We start from the raw sequence: 16,184 nt of genomic DNA, 5'->3' as shown, positions 1-16,184 counted from the left end.
ACGGTTCAGTAACTGGTCACTGGCAGGACAATGCAATGCCTGATGTTCGCTAGAGAATGCATTACCTGTGTTAAGTCGGTTGCATGTTTTAGGTACTTACCATATTTATCATGAATTTTATTTAATGATTCGCCAACCCGGCACACTGACTTATGTTTACAAACAAGGCCGCAACAATGCGGACCAGGCAAGAATCGGAACAGCTCGGGCTATTAGATTGGGGAACAGCTCGGTCCTTTATTTGGCCTCTCTCTCTCTCTCTCTCTCTCTCGCACGCACGCACACATTAATTGATCGCTCGCTCTCTTGCCAAGAATTGTTTTGTAGCAGCATTAAACTCCCAATCAAACCCTAGCTCCTTCTCCCCTTGCCATATTTCTGGTTCTACAAAAATTCATTAAACAAAGATGCTTTCCATCAACCTTCTTTATGACTTCCTCCTCTACCAGATCCATGCTCCTCAGGTGTTCTCCATCGGCCCCCTCCACCACCAAATCAATTCTCCTTAAGCCACCCACAATCTCGACCATCAGAGTATCTTCTTCCAACACCAGTACAAGCCTCTCTCTTCTCTCTCCCTCCCCTCCTTCTCTCTCCTCTCTCCAGCATGGCATAACTTCTTAGAATACATTCTCACTATACCGAACCAGCGGATGCATCTCTGGCACAGATTTGGCGAACCTTGCTTGAGAACCATTAGCATGACCTCGACATGATGGGCAATTGGATAGTAAAAACTTGGATAACGATACTGCAATCTGTATATGTGAAGTTGTCTCCTAAATCCAAAGCCAATCTCTTTGTATCTGGCTCAGGTCCAGAACAAACCAAGACACTCTCTTTGTATCATTCTTATTTCTCTGACATTATTTAGCAGAAATTTCAATCAATATTATTTGATGTACAGAATTATGTAGCTCCATAGTTTCCCTCGATATTAAATTGCAAGTCTGGCAATACGATGCAAACCTTTCAGATACAAATATTTATGATACATCCAAGAATGACATTATATAGAAGATACACCAAAATGCTTACACGCAGGCTCTCATAATTCTACGACCATGCATGCAGAGAATACAAGATTGCAGGACTGCTGTTGCACAAAACTTGCTCCTACAAAAGATTTGCTGATTTAGTTAATGCACAGCAAACTGTTTGATCTCAGCAGCAAAATGGCTTTATCGGTTCCATGTCGCAGCTTTGTATGACGTTCTCTCAGTGTAAAATTGTAAGAAGTTTCAGATCGTCTGTCAGACAATTGGACTAGTCCTAAAAATATTATATACCACCTGATTTAGCATTTTGAGTCCTGCTTGTTGTCATAAAGGATTCGCCACAACCACATTGCCCTTTCGAATTTGGATTAATAAAAATGAACTCTGACCTGCACAACAATCACCATTTGAGAAAATAGTAAAATGCTTTGTTTTATAGCCTCCAAAAGAAAAATCATAAGAAAGAATAAAGCTAGGTTATTAATTAGAACTTAGAAGCAAGCTTACTTTAGTGCATCATCAACAAAGTCCATCTTGGTTCCAATTACATGCATGAGAGCTTTTGGATCAATTAATATCTTGACACCTTTGTCCTCCACCAGTTCATCAAATTTCCCCTTCTCGTCTGTAGCAAAGCAAACATCATTTCACTTCATTAGTAGCAGAACAAAATATCTAAGGATGTGTCACTTAATTAAAACAATTCAAGAAGGGGAAAGAGAGAGTGGGAGAAAAAAAGGATAAACAGTGACAGGAAACTCAAGTTTATTTCAAAGTACTCAACCTATGTAAAATCACAAGTAGATCATGATGGAAATAGAGTCAATGATCTAGGTTTGATCCCAGACTTAATATTTCTTACTGGAGATATTTTCAAACCATCAACACAAAGTACTTAGACCAGCTACTTTTTTCCCTGTTAGAGCTAATATCACCCTGAAGGCCCATATACTTTGAGAAACTAGAGAAGTTCTATTACATAGAGAAATTCTTTGATATATCCTAATTGCCATATCTCAATGACAGATCAACATCATTCATCAAACTGCTGATATAACCATAATATGGATTTTTGCTATGTTGATCTCCTCAAGAGAGCAATAGTTTGAAGGCTAATGAACTCTATCCTGCAGCCAAAAGGCTTAACTGCTACCAACATTGGTATTACTCCATCAACAGTCATAAAATAATAATAATAAAAAACCCTCCAATTTGGTTCCCAGTAACTAGTATATTGCTAATGGTACTGATCTCCCTGAGTAGTAGGTTATCCCAAACAACCTTAACATTCATAAATCTGTCAGAGTCTGCAACGGATCTGCCATGTCACAGGCAAATTTGAGAGAGCACACTGCTGTAAACCTACAGTAATTTTATGTACATTACAATTTTACATATATGCACACCAACATTTTTTACAAGTTAACAACGACTCAGTCTAATAAGTATAATAATTTTCATAAAACTTGTGGAAGCCATAAGCCAGCAAATTTAAGTACAGTTACTGTTGACATATAACCTTTTTCAGATCTTTCATATTACACTAATCAACATGCAACACAAGCTTTTCTCAAAACATCTCATGCTACCCATTCAGCCATTCATGGATAACCTACCTATGTTGTTAGTATTACCGTTTCCTTTCAGACAAGTCCTACATGTTCTTGTCAGGGAGTTTATCGAGCATTGCTCCATATATTTCTATCCTTCATCAGTTTATACCATATGAATGTATTTCATACTCCAGCAGCCAACTTAAACCTTGTCTCTCATGGTTGAACTCTGGCTTAGCAGTCTCATCTCTGCTAAATAGATCTTGCATGTCCTCATCCATTTGCTTGCTCAGCATTTCAATGCAATGCAAGATAGTGCTACTTGCTGTAGTGTGAGAAAACTATCCTTGGAATTCTATCACTACCTTACCAAACATTGATCCATGAAGCTGACTCCATATGAATTATATGAGGCTTGCTAATTGTAATTAAGGTTGAGCTACATGACTGTTATGTGATACTCTAGCAAGATATTTTTGCTTTAGCTAATCCATTTCTATATGAAATTTGACGTAACACTTTATGACGTATAATGTAAGACATGATGAATTTGACAGAACTTGCTAGGAATTGAAAGAAGAGACAGAAGGTGAAGGAAAAGAAAAAAAAACATATGGAACTTAACATATATAGTTAAATGTAACAACAACGCAAATATTCAACATCCAAAATAAACTACATGCTCTTAGAAAGATCTCACCAAGGTCATCAAAGGCAGCCATCCAACCACCTAGGCATGCCCTTTCGTGGGTTCTTTAGGCTCAGCATCCGCTGGAGCGACCAGGTTTGCACCTAGGCTAGCACCTAGGCATCCAAGCATTGTTCGCTTAAGTGGGTGCCTCTGTGCTAGGTCTATGAAAGGGTTCTAATATATAATTCTCTCTTCAAGTATAAAAATGTTTCAAAAGAGAAATAAATGGAAAACAATTAATATAAGTAGGAAGTATCTTCTAACAACTTAAATCTAAATGCTTCAACCCATATCCCATTAACATCATCGTGTTACAAGGAAAAGTGGTTACAGCAAGGAAACAGAGAGAAAAGGGGGAAGAGGAGGCAGTGATTGGGGAAAGCAACTAATGAATATCAAAAGGAAGTGATCCATGAGGGCAAATGCTTATGTCCTTCAGTCCTTTCTAGTTTTTCCTTTCTAACTTCTGCAGTCCTCCTTCGCCCCTTTCGGCATACTCTTTTTCTTCAAAGTAGGCCTCCTCCTTCTCCCTTTCCTCCTCTGCTCCAAAGAGCTTAATGTTAAAATAAAATTTTGACATCCATAAATAGCTATCCTTCTTCCATCCCTCTTATTGACATGAAGTTCTTCACTTCAGATATATGCAAGCTCTCAATATGTCTTCGTTTGGCACTTCATACACCTGTGTTTACATTCAAAATTTTTCTCTCATCAACTGTCTTTTTGTTGGTAATGCCTAGAACTATGATAGCCATAGCCATGGATCTAACAAACTGTAGCCTCAAAACCTAAAAATTAACCAAAAACAAGCTGCTAATCCAATCTTTATTATTATTTTTTAATTTAGAAGGCTCAATAGGGATCAACCAACAAAAAAGATTAAAAAAAAAATAAAAACAAAAGCAAAACTCTGCAGTTAGAGTTGTTTGTGATTGCTCAATCTGATGGTCAAAGTGTAATGTATATTTTCTTATATGTTATACATAACCATCCACAACCTGTTATGTGCATTACTCGTGAATATTGTCAGATGTGTAGATAAATATGACCCATTTTATTGTAATCTATAGTTTATATTGGTGTGCCTATATGCCAATACATGTCAATATGCAAAAAATGAAGAACTAGGAGAACATATAAAATTGTCTATCAGTTAATAGGCACATGTACACATATTTAATGACAAAAGAAGGTAAATAAATACTGAATAGGAATCTTAGAGGATTAGATGAACTAACATTATATTGTAGAACCAAAAATTTGACTAGCTCAACCTGAACATGCAAGTTAATACATCTTTCTAGCAACCAATGGCATGTGGCACAATTGACAGTAGTTCACTTTAGCCAAGCAAATGACATCAATTGGTCTACAAATACTCCAAGAGACTGCTTAGATGCCCAATCATCCTATCCTTCTGGCATACTTTACATATGTGAGAATCGACAAGACGAGTAGGGAAGACAGGAATACAAGCTATTGGTGAAGGCCATTGATCTCCTGATATTGAGTTTGGTGGGCCACCTGAATGAAGAAAGATTCCCATGCCATCCCCCTCAAACCCCGCACCAACACCCCCCCCCCCCCCCCCCCCCCACCACCACCACCACCATCACCCACCAACAAAAAAAAAAAAAGAAGAATCTCTCAGACCTCTTCATCCTTCTGCCTAATTTTTGCATACCTTCCACACAAACTCTAAAATAGTCTCGACATAAAATATATTCTACTCAACAAAAGAAAATTTAAGACATTAAACACAGCAAGTCCCTTAAAATAAAAGAATAATTCTAGGAATTACGAAATCAATGAAGTGACAGGTGCATAAATGAATTTTTTTCAAACTCTATCAGCACTATTCACAAAGCAAATAATTATAAGAAGTTAGTTCCTTCCATTTGACATCTTTAAATCAATGTGACAAGATCAGATTATCTTTTACTTACAGTCATTCTTAGCTGTTTAAGCAACAAGTTTAAATGAATAAAAAAAAAAGAAATCAAAGAAATGGTGAAGAAAATGTGAGAAACCAAACCAGAATAATTGAGGGTGTAGGATAAACCATTGCAACCGCGGGCCTTGACACCGAGCTTAAGATATGGGCGCTGACGGAGGTTAAGGAGGTGGCATATCCTAGCAGCAGCAGCATCTGTCAAAGTCAAGGCCTGCTTACGTACAGAAGGCCCTGCCCTCTCTGCCATGGCCTTTAATGAAGAAGCAGCCATCTCTATAAAGTCTTCGGACAACACCAGCAGCTTAAAGTATCAGCCACAATAGTTCCTGTGGAAGGTGAGGATACATTCATCATCAATCAATATCTGAGTAATGTATAAACAAGAAAGTTTCCATACCAAAATTCACAATGGACAACGGGTTCCTGGAACCCAAAGCAACATGTGAAACAATAGTGGAAGTATGGCTGGAAATGTAAAGCGACGTCAAAAAAACATGCAGGAAGTGTGTAATAATGGATATATATAGTCACCTTAAGACTATTGAAGAATGGGTTCCATTTTCTTCCCAACTTCTAATGTAGGCACATTTTTGCAGGTGAAGTTTACAGGATGGGCATCTATTACCATGCATGTCAAGAAAGAGAGGAAGAGAGGCCCCTCAATTTTCTTGCTGTAAATTTCTGTACAACATTACAGACATAGCATTTTGGCTCGGTGTACTGCCACCAATTGCAGCTCCAGAATCAATAGCCCACTAAGGTCTCTCTCCTGTATGGCAGTTGGGTATTAGTGCAACAAGGGAGGCAGGTGATTTCATGTGGGATTGGGTCCAAGAGAGCCACATCAGCTCATTGAGCACCAAAATGGAAGCAGGGAATGGAGTTGCAATCTGAAACATTCTCCTGTGACTAAGGCTGTGCTGTATTACTCAGAGTGAGCAAGCAAGCAAAAGATGAACTTTTACTTAAGTCCTTCATTTGTTTTGCAGTTTTGGCTCATAATCCCATTTCGGTCATTTTATCTTCAAATTCTTCCTTTTCTTATATCCCAAAGATGTTCTAAATAAATTGCATTCAAAGGCAAGGCTGCACGTATACTAGATGATTGTCTACCGACAAAATTTTACCATAAAAAATATTAAATCAAGATACATAAAAGAAATGAATTAAGTTTTGCTTTAGAAGTATTCCGTACTGAATTTTCTACTTTTCCTAAAAGAAAATCAATTCCAGAAAGTTTAAGTTCAAAAATATTTCTTTTTTTTTTAACGCAGAAATGTGACTTGGAATCAATTTTCGATTTTCTTCATTCATGACATTCTTCTTATTCTTCCTTTTGTTCGGAAGGGGGGAAAAGAGACCAACCCCTAAGCTTCTCCTAAGCTCAGCGAAACCAGGGCAGATTAAAAATTACTCGCCGCTTAAACTAACGATAAATTAGAAAACAATAACTGGTGTATAAAGAGATCCTTCACCGAGGGTGAATTATGAAAAGATTCACCTCGCGGAGTGCTCACAAATTTATTGATGCGATGACGAAAACAACAAACCCTAGCCGTCCTTACCCTGGAACCGACTCAAAATCCCTATGTTTTACGACAAGAACACTCGCCAAACTTCAGAAAGAGATTTCGAAAAAATATAAAGTGAAAGAAAATTAAACGTAAAATAAAATTCAGAGAAAAGGGATCGAAACATTCAGATTAAGAGATAGAATTCGAATCATTCAGATCAAAAAAACCTGAAAGAACAAAATAGAATTCACGAAAAGGTATCGAAGGATTCACAGATGAATTCGATGACTGACCTGCGGGGGAGATGAATCGAAGCAAGTGATTTTGGATCGATGAGAGGGGCGACGTGCGAACCCCGACTCTCGATGTTTTTCTTTCTTTCTTTTTTTCCTCCCCTTTTTAAAAACTCGAAACGAGGCGGTTTCCTTCCTTTATATTGACGGTGCTTCGGCTAGATATGGGTGACACTTGTCCTGTCTATGCTTGGTGAGTTCAGTTTCCGCCGTGCACCTCATTATCAGATACGTGGCAGGCGCTGGTTGGACAAAATCCGTGTTAGATGGAACGCCTGCAGGTTTCTCCATTACTTACGTTATTTACGTAAATAACGTTATTTACCTTATCGGACGCTTTTATCGGAACGTGTCTACGTTTGTTATAGATGAGCTTAAGGTCCTCTTTGGGGAAGCTGTTAGTAGTAGAACTTTTGAAAGTAGAACTGTTGAAAATAGAACTGTCTAAAGTAGAGCGTTTATAAAATGTCGTTTGCTGTTTGGTAACTACATTTATAAAATGCTGTGGCACTTTAACATGTGTTTGGTAAATAAATTGAGAAAGTACTTTGGTGTGACAAAATGACCATAAAGGATATTACCAGTATTATATAACAGAGCATAATAAAATATAATATGTCTTAATACATAAATATATGATATAGTATAATATTAATGTAATGTAATATAATAATATTATAATATAGTACTATAATATTATGTATTATAGAATAATAATTTAATATAATATTAAATTATTTAACATAACATATCAATATATTATGATATAATATAATATAATATTATATTTATAGTATAATATAATAATAAATATATAAAATATTATAATTATTAGTGTAAATTAATTTTTCATCATTCTAATGACCATTTATCTCTCTAACAAATTTTCTAGCTAGGTGATAAAATTGGTTAAATATTTACTAATATTTTTATTTATTTATTTATTTAGATCAGATTATTTGCCACTCACTCATTATTTTTCTTTTTATTTATTTATTTTATTTATTTATTTTATTTATTTATTTTATTTGTTTTTTATTTTATTTCATTGAAATATAGAGGGATCACCGGTCTTGGGTGGTAGCCGGCATGGTGGCTGCCATCGTGGGCAACCACGAGCTCCCAAAACAAAAAAAAGAAAAAAAAAAGAAGAAAAAGGAACATAGGCGGTGAGGTTGAGAGGAAGAAGAAGATAGAGAGGGAGAGGGAGAGAATGGGTGAGAGAGGAAGAGGCGGGATAAGGGTTTTAGGGGAAAAAGTGTGATTTAAATGGGGGTATTTTGGTTCAAAAAACAACTTTCCGACAAAGTTGAAAACAGCATTTTCGGAAAACTCTAAATTGGAACTTTTCCCCAAAAGCTGTTTTCAGCTTCCTGCAAAAGCTGAAACAGCTTTCCGAAAATTTTACCAAACACTATTTTTTATCTAAAAATACTTTTGGAGGGCTAAAAAGTGCTTTTTGGCCTTCCAAAAGCTCTCCCAAATAGGGCCTAAGCTTGTTCCGGATGAAGCCTGGCCCCGTCAAGCACAAAAGAATTTAGGATTAATCAAGAAAGAGTTTTTTTTTTCAGTAAGGTTGGAAGGTTGCATGACCTTCACTAGTAAAGCAAATGCAGCTAGTTTAGGTTGAAACAATAATCAAGAAAGAGAATGGAAGCTCTGGTTTCCAGTGAGAGATTATTTCAAGCCGCCATAATTAAGGTGCATTCCAGCTTGTCTTAAGATGGTTTTGTCATGGCTAGCCAACAAGCAATCCTTGTAGTTCTTTGTGTTGTTACCGTTACGCTACCAAAAGATTGACAAGGATGGTTGCAAGAAGTGTCGGAAAATACCAAGCAAGGAGATGATTTGGACCACAAAAATGTCATGTTTGGAGAGGCATGCAATACAATCATGTGCATTCTTGAATGGAGGTTAGGTAGATTGAAGGATTGTGATGTAATACAAGAACGAGCACAATGGAATCACTTTGGATCGAGATAGTGGTAAGAGTCTGAAGGTGAAAGGATGTCGATGTCTCACTCGCATGCGTAATTCCCTTTCGTGTCATGTTAAGGAGTGGAAAATTCAGGCCTTCCAAGTCGTGCTTTAATAAAAAAATCGTGACACAAGTGGATTCTTTCACAAGATCCAGGTTGCAAACTGAAAGCGGAATGCAACAAGAGCTCTGGCTGACAGAATTCTTGGTATGTAGCTCAAAATCCTCGGATGGAGATCATTTATCTGCTACTTTTTCAGACGTAACTGTAGCCAACGACCTGTTTCTCTTCTGTAAGTGCAAGTCAACTGCAAATGAGTAAGGAATCACTAGAGAATTCGCACTTCATGCAGAAAAGGTGCCAAGATAGATAGCTGAGGCTTGTTGATAATTTGAATGTCTGAACCATCTATTAGATGTTAATAGATGCCTGGCTGACTTTATTTAGATTATCAGGAATCAATAGGCAATAAGATTTACTTAGAACAGTTTCGTCTTGAGAAAATCATGAAGTTTTATATTCAACTGATCAGTTTGGCAAATCCAAACATAAAGGAGTACACTCAAGTGTATTTTCTGTCGAGAGAAACTCGGCCAGCTACGTCAAATTCACAGCTTTATTTTCAAAACCTGCGGCCTCCATTTACCAGCAAAATGGGTTCTGCAATGAAAAAGGAAAAAGAATTAATAATATGGTGAGAAGGAAGGAGATTCATGCAGCTGCAAAATATAAATGAAACATCTTTTATGAAGGGAATACCTATGTTTCTGAGTAATAAAAAAAAAAAAAAAAAAACTAACCAAGTACCTCCAATAAACCAAAAGAACCTGAAAGCATTTCTTTCAGCAGAACTTTACATTCTTAAAATGAATGGACTATTAGACAGCCATCAGAAAACTTGGCTATATCTCCGAACTAATTCAGGGCATTACGTTCCATCCTAAAGAGAAGAGTAGAGGTTCTAGGGATTACATGATAGAAAGGGACTGGTCTGAAGGACAGGATCCTTCACAGCTTAAGATAACTTACCAACTTGCTCTTCTTCTTCTTCTTCTTCTTCTTCTTCTCAACGTAAGCAAGAAGCTCCTCCTGCCGAACAAAAGCATCCTCCAGAGCCTGCAAAAAGGAAAAAGAAGAACAAAACATATGCAAACCTCAAATAAGAGCACCAAAACATTGGACTACATTCTAAACTATCACAAATTCGCTTCAAACTGTATCTGTTTTTTTTGCCATTAGGTAGTACTGGTAACGTTACCTTCTTGGTTGCTGCAAGCTCTGCCTCCAAGGCATCCACGCGGCTCACGGCAGCCTTCAACTGCTCCTCCTTCTCAATGGGCATCTCAGCTGGCTTCATGCTTAGGATGTTCACGTTCTCTTCCAACTTCATGAGGCGCTTCATGACAGAGGAGTACTCAGCAGCCGAGACAGTCGATGCAGGCAGTGTCTGCTGCATCTGGCCTTTAACCATCGTCTCTCCACAGTAGACAGGGCTGGCATAGTCAATGGCTGCATCAACAATCTTCTTTGGCACGACACGGGTCACGCGGAGCATGGTGACGATGCCCATGACAAAGGCCATGACTCCGGCAAGGATGTGGTTGCTAAACCCATCAGGACCCTTGTAAACATCTGATAGGCTGTAGACACCTGTGAATAAGAAAATAAATCTTTGGTCGTGTTCTAGAACAAGAGATATCCTTAAAAGTCTTTAGAAATTCATGCTAGCTTGCAGCAGCGGTTGAGGTAATGCCTGAGGCCCCTCATAAACAAAATTAACAAGTTTTATACAAGTTAAGGAATCTGGACCTTTAGAGAGGGCAAGTTGTTTCTCATCCATCACTTCCTTACTCCAGCTGGCATCCACAGCCTTGTCGACCATTGGGATATAATCGACGTCTGCATCTGGAGTAGGGAAGCACTTTTTGGCACTCTGGACCTGAGAGGTTAGAGAAGAGTATAAAGATTATATGAGGTGCAGTATATATTGCCTCAAATCACTTAACAAAATGGTGAAAATCCAGAACGGCGAGCTCAAGTTATTAAAGATGTGCTCTGAGATTCCCCAAATTGCTGATCTTTGATATCTTCTATGGTAGAAAGGAAGCTGAGCTGAGATTATGCTTATGATTAGAATGGCAGATGAATGGCAACTTAATTAATGAAGTCTGTTAAAAATGCTGTCTGAAGCTGAAATTGCTTATAAAGTTCTGAAGATTTAGCTGTTCCTCGAAGTTTGAATGCAATTTCCAACAGATTGGATGACTCTTTTTGTATGCTTAAACACTTGGCAAACCTTCCATCTCTACGTCTGAATCATAAAGGAAACCATGCACCAAAAATTTTTTGAGGAAATCTTGCTTGAAAATAAATAGCATGAATTTGCTTGCAGAGCTACCATTCAGGGCAACGTTCCAGCAATGTTGCTACAGTGCCAAGGCCAAAAAAGGGCATAGTAGTTGGTTTTCTCATTAGTAGATATGCACCAAGCAAAGCTACATATGTTCAGCGAGCCATCAGCTAAGTAGCTCTAGCCGGAATAGGGTGTGAAGGAGCTAAGAAAATGATGCAAATAACCAATCTGGACCAACATCATATGTATGTTTGGGTACTAATTATTTGCAGATTTTTGTGTTTCATTCCTGTACGGAATCATTGAGTTTTAAAAAAAAAAACAATCTGAAAATCACCAGGTAACTCGGACTGACTACTTCCTCCCGAACAGGCGACAAGTGTGGGTGCTCGATCAGCCTTGACATTCTGGGAGAAAGAGGTCGCACATCATCAGCAGCTAGAATAGTCTCTCCACAGAAAGAGTCTTGCCTCTTCATGTTGGAAAGAAAAAGGAAAGTAATGTACCCATCAGTATTGGAATACACCAGTGAAAATACAAGTTTGCAAAGAGAATAAAATGAATGGAGAAATCGGTGGATCAGTTTGTCACCTTAAGGTACACTATCTCATCCTCCGAAATTGTTTTCTCGTCTGTGCCAGAAGGAGCCTGGCACCTTCCATATCTTGCCATGCCACTTTGCACCATCTGTACCTCAGTTTATTAAGTAAGAATCCATTGAAGTACCAAACCGTTTCAAATTAACTTTCAAGAGCTCTAAGGACAAAATGAAGAGAAATGACAGGAATGAGGTACCTTTATAATTTCAGGATCTTTCCATGGGCCTTTGTCTGACCGAAGGCAACCTCCTTTGCAGTTGCAAGTGCCACCAAGGAATTCTGGCAATTCACTGGTAAAAATCCATGAAAGTAAGACCAGCTATGACTATTGTATTTGAATCTATGCATTGATCGACTTGCTTGCACCTTTTAGTTTGCATGTAAGAGCTCTTTTCTAGAAGATTTTTTACTAATTTGAACAGCTACTCGGGTAAGTTATCATTCACAATCGAGTATAGAAAATCTGGACCAAAAATTGGAAAGAAAGAAAAATAGCACTTTAGCCAATAGGACATGCCTGGCATCAATCACTTCAAGCAACTTGCTCTGGTACTTATTTCCCAAAACCTGATAGAAGAAGTTGTTATTAGGTATATTACTCGTGGACACATTACTATATAAAGAGAGAAAAGGAGCTTACATGGATCTTTGCAGTGGTCTTCGGATCAAGGAAGCTCTTCACAGTGTTCCATAGAAGTCTAAATCCCTGACCTGCATTGATAATGAACATACGGCACAAGGTCTGCAGCAGAATGAATAATATCAATATGTTATTTCATAATAGTCATTTCTATTTGATTACTGTATGTGTACCAATTTCATGTAGCACAAATGAGAGATACCTCAGGATAATTATCACCATCAATTTTCTGAAGACGGCTGATTAAATCTCTTGCAACCTTATTGAATTGTTTCATCCCCTAAGTCCAAAATCAGGTCATATTCATGTCAGAAAAGAGGAGTGGGGTGGGGGAGGGGAGTGCACAAGAGAAGTAAAACATTTATCCAAACAATTGGGCATTAAGAGGATCCATCTTAAATGTCAACCAATGCTAAAAACAATTGAGCATTAAGAAGATCCATCTTAAATGTCAACCAGTGCTAAAAAAAGCATGCATATGCTTTTGAGATTCACATTGTAGAAAGCGATAAAGTTATTAGTCGAAAATTTTCAAGAATTTTGGTTTTCTACGGATTTATATTTCAGAAAAGAGGTTTTAGGCATAATGAAAAAACACAGAAGCGACCATCGACATACCACTCCTTGCACATCAAGAATTGTTGTGCTTTGGTCAATGTGTCGTTTTGTTGCAATCGAGCAAGCTGGGAACTTGATGTTAAATGTCCTCTCGAACTCCTTCACGTGGTATTTGATATACCGGTCCATGTTTGTAACTTGCATTAGCTTGTTGGTGTCGATTTGTCCTAGTTTTTCAATGTAGACTGGCCTGCCTTCCTTATCTACACCATGATGACCTTGTGGATAGTACTCCAAGACTTGATCAAGCTCTTTGAAGTCAAAATCCTAAATAGATTAATGGAATGTAAAATGTAAGTGTTAGGTGTAATACGTCGCTCCTAGAGAAAAATGGCATGAAGAAAACATTGGCTTACACACACACACACACACACACACACACTAGATCCGATCTACAGGAAGAACGTCCCTAGCAGTTTTTTTTTTTTTTTGGTGTGTGTGTGTGTGTGTGTGTGGAAAAACCTGACTGAAAAGTTGCCAATGAAACATACAGAACACAAAGCTGAAAACTGTATCATAGAAGAAGGATGGTTACCTCAGCAATTGTGTTAGCACCAAATTCCTTCCTCCATTGAAGCATATCAGCCCACATTTGCTTTGTTTTCTCAATGTCAAACTTCCTGGCCTTCAGAAATCTGCATCATAGACTAATTAATGCCTAGGTTCATGAATATCAACAATGACATGTACAATCAATTGAGCACTGAAATAATTGCCATGCCAAGTATATCATAAATTTCAAACATCAACAACCAAAAACATTCACTTTATCCATGGACTTTGCCACAATTCAGCACATAAAAAATATTTTAAAAAACATCATAGTAAGCATTAGTCACTTCTCAAGATAAATGGGGTGCCATTGATCTTAAATCAAGAATCAGATAAGAAGATGACCTTAGCATCATATGATAGTCATCATGTCTCGATGGTAGCAACTCTTCCAAAATAAGAGTTTGGCGGAAGGCATCAACAGCCTGCATTTCCTCAGCATCGCGCACGTCCTCTATGCAGACAGACATGACCCTACTACTTCTCCTACCCCTTTTTGTCAATGAATTTCTGAACTTTGTGGAGGCATTGATCGCCTTCTTCTTCAGAGATCCTATCCTGGTCTTCCTCTCATCCTCAGAGTTCTCAACATCGGATCTTCTGTCTCGCCTCTCCTCAGGGGTGCCATCTAGACCTGCAACAATTGCAGAAAGATGATATAGCACATGGGAAACCGCTCTTTTTTTGAGCAATATGGAAAACCTCAATTATTACTCAAAAAAGAAAAAACAATTTTCCTGTATAATTAATGATTCTTAGAGAATGTTTCTTTAAAAGAAAAGGGATTCTGAGAGAAAGATGAATGCCAATTTGAATAATCTAACAATTGAGCATAATAAATTATTGTAGATTCTGTGACATAGAACAAATATTAAAGATTCAGGAAACAACAAAATTAAAGGTTTAGCTTTCTAGAAATCTTTCTGACCCAGGGCTACATTGCTGATCTATTGGCTTCATAACTTTCCAAGTATTTTTTTTCTTCCTCCTTTCAACATTGTATATTTCAGTGCCAATAGAGACTTTACCACGGGCCTTGCACCTTTGGAAGACATAATGCCAAATATCAAGAAGATATACATTTGACAACTCAACCATTATCTTCCGAGGACAATTGAATTGAAATTTAGTGTCTGTTACACAAATATAATCTGTCGAATTTCATTCGAGTATATTTGAATCTCAATACAGATAAGAAATTATCTAGTTTTCTGAGACGCTGGTTAGATAACATTAGAACAAGAAAAGAATCATAGGTTGGAAACATAGAACAAAAGAAACAAAATGGAGGAGATTTTTATCTTATGCATACCAGATTTTCCGTGACGGTCAAGAGGTCCCGACATCGCTTCGCTCATGGTCATCTGTGCGCCGGACCTGGTTAAGGACAACAAAGGGGTGGAGAGTTAAGAACTCATCAAGGATACCAGGGCGTATGCCTCTCCAAGCACCTGAAATCCCATCATCTTGAAATCAATAACAAAAATAAGCACTACGACATGGGAATAAGCAGCAAAATATATCTTGACAAATTTCATCTGAAGGGTGGGGTATCTCTAAATAAAGAACTCCGGCTTTCCTAATGATCAGGTGAGAAAGAAAGGAAAATTGAGATTCGGTTTGCCATTATTTTTCTCTTTTCATCATGGAAAGCCCAAAAACAGAACAAATAATCAAGAAAACAAAGGAATGAGTCCAACCATTCATGCAACGAAAGCCATATCAATATCAGAAGCAGCACTAAAATTTGGTTCCAATGCACATGCCAATCCAGGATTAAATTTTGAAGGTTGCAATCTCTTAAAATCTCGATAACGGCGGGGTTTTTATCAGCATAAATGGAAAAAGATATGGCATTATACTGAATTCCAAGAAAAAGATAAAAAGAGGGGATGGAATTAAAAGTAAAAAAAAAAAAGGCTATTTGCCGTGGCGGAGCTAAAACTGGAGCCATTTACATTAGATAAGGATTATTAGACTCCTTTAAAGACCAATGGCAAAATTGAGATAGAAAGTAGCAGCAGGGAAAAGGAGAAAGAAAACCCGATGAAACGAGGAATCCGAAACAGCTGAAGACGAACTCACGGCCAATGGGAATGCAGGTGGAGAAGGGGATAAGAGAAGGAGGACGACGAAGAAGAAAGATTTACCTCTCGGACAAACTTGAGGTTTAGAGAGGGGTGGAGGGAGGGGCACAGTTTAAATGACGTTGGAATCCGCTGACGGGACGACGAGGGGGACACGACTACTCTACGCTACGGTGGATATGACGGAAGAGGAAGAGAGAGGTTGGTTGCGTTGGTATTTTTTTGGAGCTGTTGACGAGGTCTCTGCCGTTGGGGGGGACACAGAGAGAGAGAGGCCGAAATGCAAGCCACTCCATAAACTCCAAATACTAATTTAATGGATGAATACTTTAGAGAGAGAGAGAGAGATAGAG

At 38.0% G+C, this 16,184-nt stretch overlaps 2 protein-coding genes across 5 annotated transcripts; both read right to left on the bottom strand.

Annotated features, from left to right (window-relative positions):
• Positions 1–820: 820 nt before the first annotated feature.
• LOC103711550 (iron-sulfur assembly protein IscA-like 1, mitochondrial) lies at positions 821–7,146 on the bottom strand. 2 transcript variants are annotated; one of them, XM_026806397.4, is made up of 4 exons: positions 7,004–7,146; positions 5,305–5,522; positions 1,506–1,623; positions 821–1,387 (listed from the first exon to the last, which is right to left on the bottom strand). In XM_026806397.4, the coding sequence occupies exons 2-4, from the start codon at positions 5,465–5,467 to the stop codon at positions 1,282–1,284; spliced, it is 387 nt and encodes a 128-aa protein (XP_026662198.2). In that variant the 5' UTR covers positions 5,468–5,522; positions 7,004–7,146; the 3' UTR covers positions 821–1,281. The 2 variants fall into 2 exon arrangements, with proteins under 2 accessions (XP_026662198.2, XP_026662197.2); XM_026806396.4 differs by having other exon boundaries at positions 5,278–5,522; positions 7,004–7,145.
• Positions 7,147–8,977: 1,831 nt separating this feature from the next.
• Positions 8,978–16,184, bottom strand: LOC103711548 (phosphatidylinositol/phosphatidylcholine transfer protein SFH12-like). 3 transcript variants are annotated; one of them, XM_017843910.5, is made up of 15 exons: positions 15,895–16,184; positions 15,057–15,195; positions 14,090–14,378; positions 13,728–13,827; positions 13,193–13,459; positions 12,777–12,854; positions 12,575–12,676; positions 12,452–12,501; positions 12,131–12,224; positions 11,927–12,022; positions 11,691–11,807; positions 10,792–10,921; positions 10,241–10,632; positions 10,012–10,098; positions 8,978–9,642 (listed from the first exon to the last, which is right to left on the bottom strand). In XM_017843910.5, exons 2-15 carry the CDS (start codon positions 15,106–15,108, stop codon positions 9,625–9,627), a joined length of 1,872 nt encoding a protein of 623 aa, XP_017699399.4. In that variant the 5' UTR covers positions 15,109–15,195; positions 15,895–16,184; the 3' UTR covers positions 8,978–9,624. The 3 variants fall into 3 exon arrangements, with proteins under 3 accessions (XP_017699399.4, XP_008795962.4, XP_026662196.4); XM_008797740.6 differs by having other exon boundaries at positions 8,979–9,642; positions 11,673–11,807; XM_026806395.4 differs by having other exon boundaries at positions 8,979–9,642; positions 11,673–11,807; positions 15,057–15,121.

This window comes from Phoenix dactylifera, chromosome 15, assembly GCF_051530095.1.
Source record: "Phoenix dactylifera cultivar Ajwa chromosome 15, Ajwa_hap1_PhDact_Kaust_v1.1, whole genome shotgun sequence".
Taxonomy (NCBI): domain Eukaryota; kingdom Viridiplantae; phylum Streptophyta; class Magnoliopsida; order Arecales; family Arecaceae; genus Phoenix; species Phoenix dactylifera.
This window is presented reverse-complemented; position numbering and strand designations above follow the sequence as displayed.

Bases quoted from the DNA above. Each gene is read 5' to 3' on its own strand.
- LOC103711550 (XM_026806396.4), bottom strand. From the start codon at position 5,467: ATGGCTGCTTCTTCATTAAAGGCCATGGCAGAGAGGGCAGGGCCTTCT. The intron at 1,624-5,277 runs GTTTGGTTTCTC...GCTTTGCTACAG, and splicing joins CTACACCCTCAATTATTCTG to ACGAGAAGGGGAAATTTGAT. The intron at 1,388-1,505 runs GTAAGCTTGCTT...ATTGTTGTGCAG, and splicing joins TTTGTTGATGATGCACTAAA to GTCAGAGTTCATTTTTATTA.
- LOC103711548 (XM_008797740.6), bottom strand. From the start codon at position 15,108: ATGACCATGAGCGAAGCGATGTCGGGACCTCTTGACCGTCACGGAAAA. The intron at 12,855-13,192 runs GTATGTCGATGG...TTTTGGACTTAG, and splicing joins TTCTTGATGTGCAAGGAGTG to GGGATGAAACAATTCAATAA. The intron at 12,502-12,574 runs GTAAGCTCCTTT...TTCTTCTATCAG, and splicing joins AGACCACTGCAAAGATCCAT to GTTTTGGGAAATAAGTACCA.